We start from the raw sequence: 1,300 nt of genomic DNA, 5'->3' as shown, positions 1-1,300 counted from the left end.
TAATATAAATTAAAATATATATTAAAATATAAAATATATATTAAAAATAATTAAATAATACATGTATTTATATTTTATATTTCAATACATGGCTGTATTTTTATACACGCACATACAATATGGATGATTTTTTAGTTGATGAGATAACTAGTGTCGGAAATTTAAAGTTTCTAACGTTTATTATTGCAACAATAATCAAACTATTGACATGGACTAATAAAGGAAAATAAGGAATTTGGAATTAGTGATATTTTAATTATAATATGAAGAAATGAATGTAAATATATGAGTTACCATGGCAGCAAGAGGTGAAGCATACATAAGAATGTTAAGGCCTGCACCCATAACACCAACTGCATTAGTACGAGCCTCTCCCTTCAATGCTATTTCGCTTGTTAATATTGCTGCTCCCAACACCCCAACATCCAATATCCCAGCCACAATCGCACTCTTTATCTGAAATATATTACACACATATCAAATCAAACTTTTAACTAAATTTCAAAAAATATTTTTATTATTCAATAATATTTTTTATTTTTATTTTTATTTTAAATTAAAAAATCTAATAAATATATATTATCATTTTGGATTAACACTTNNNACCTTGATTGTTTTTGGTGCATAGAGAAGGAATAGAAGAATGTAGATAATCTGGAGGAAGATGCCGAAGCCATTAACAGTGGCCACAAGGTACTCTCCTTCCTTTATGATTCCATAGTAAGTCCATAGAGAGGAGTTAAGCAATGTGCAAATATAAGGTATGCTTGAGAAATCTTCTGTTGATTTCTTCTTTATTATTCTCACAAATGTATCCCTGTATGCATGCTAATAATTCTTTACACACATTTAATTTGGAGGATGCAAAATAAGAAGAACTAGCTAGGTGAAGATAGAGCCTTACATAGGAGAAAGAAACATGAGGATTGAGATGATGTTCCCTGCAACAAACAAAGAAATAACCAATTATGGAAACAATCTAATTCTAATCTATACACTTAAACAAAGAAACAACCACTTATGAAAACAATCTAATCTATACACTTAGAAATAGTAAAGTATAAACAACCACTTATGGAAAACACAAAATCAAACATATTCACTTAAATAAAGAAACAACCACTTATGGAAACACTTCATCAAACCTCCTCCTCTCTCTCTCTCTCTACACACATTTTCTTTTACATTTATTCAACAATCAAGATTATACCTATGACCCCAACAAAGAAATTGAGTTCCGCCATGTTAATTTCTTCGGCGTAGTGAGTGGTGACTGGTGAGCAAGAGCTGCTTGAATTCG

The 1,300-nt window shown here is 30.0% G+C and overlaps 2 protein-coding genes across 3 annotated transcripts in view; both read right to left on the bottom strand.

Moving 5' to 3' along the window:
* The window catches only part of LOC107639037 (bidirectional sugar transporter SWEET17), a 3,585-nt gene extending 2,291 nt beyond the window's left edge, over positions 1-1,294 (bottom strand). For both annotated transcript variants that reach the window (XM_016342450.2, XM_016342451.2), the window contains exons 1-4: positions 1,211-1,294; positions 905-941; positions 607-817; positions 295-456 (exon numbers count right to left, since the gene is read on the bottom strand). In XM_016342450.2, coding sequence (XP_016197936.1) covers positions 295-456; positions 607-817; positions 905-941; positions 1,211-1,244 — 444 coding nt within the window. In that variant the 5' untranslated portion in view covers positions 1,245-1,294. The remainder of the gene's footprint in view (positions 1-294; positions 457-606; positions 818-904; positions 942-1,210) is intronic.
* LOC107636178 (glyoxysomal fatty acid beta-oxidation multifunctional protein MFP-a-like) overlaps positions 1-1,300 on the bottom strand; it is a gene marked incomplete in the record, with an annotated part of 26,146 nt that overhangs the window by 16,369 nt on the left and 8,477 nt on the right.

This window comes from Arachis ipaensis, chromosome B04 (assembly GCF_000816755.2).
Source record: "Arachis ipaensis cultivar K30076 chromosome B04, Araip1.1, whole genome shotgun sequence".
NCBI lineage: Eukaryota > Viridiplantae > Streptophyta > Magnoliopsida > Fabales > Fabaceae > Arachis > Arachis ipaensis.
Note: the sequence above shows the minus strand (reverse complement) of the source record. Positions and strands in the feature narration are given on the sequence as shown.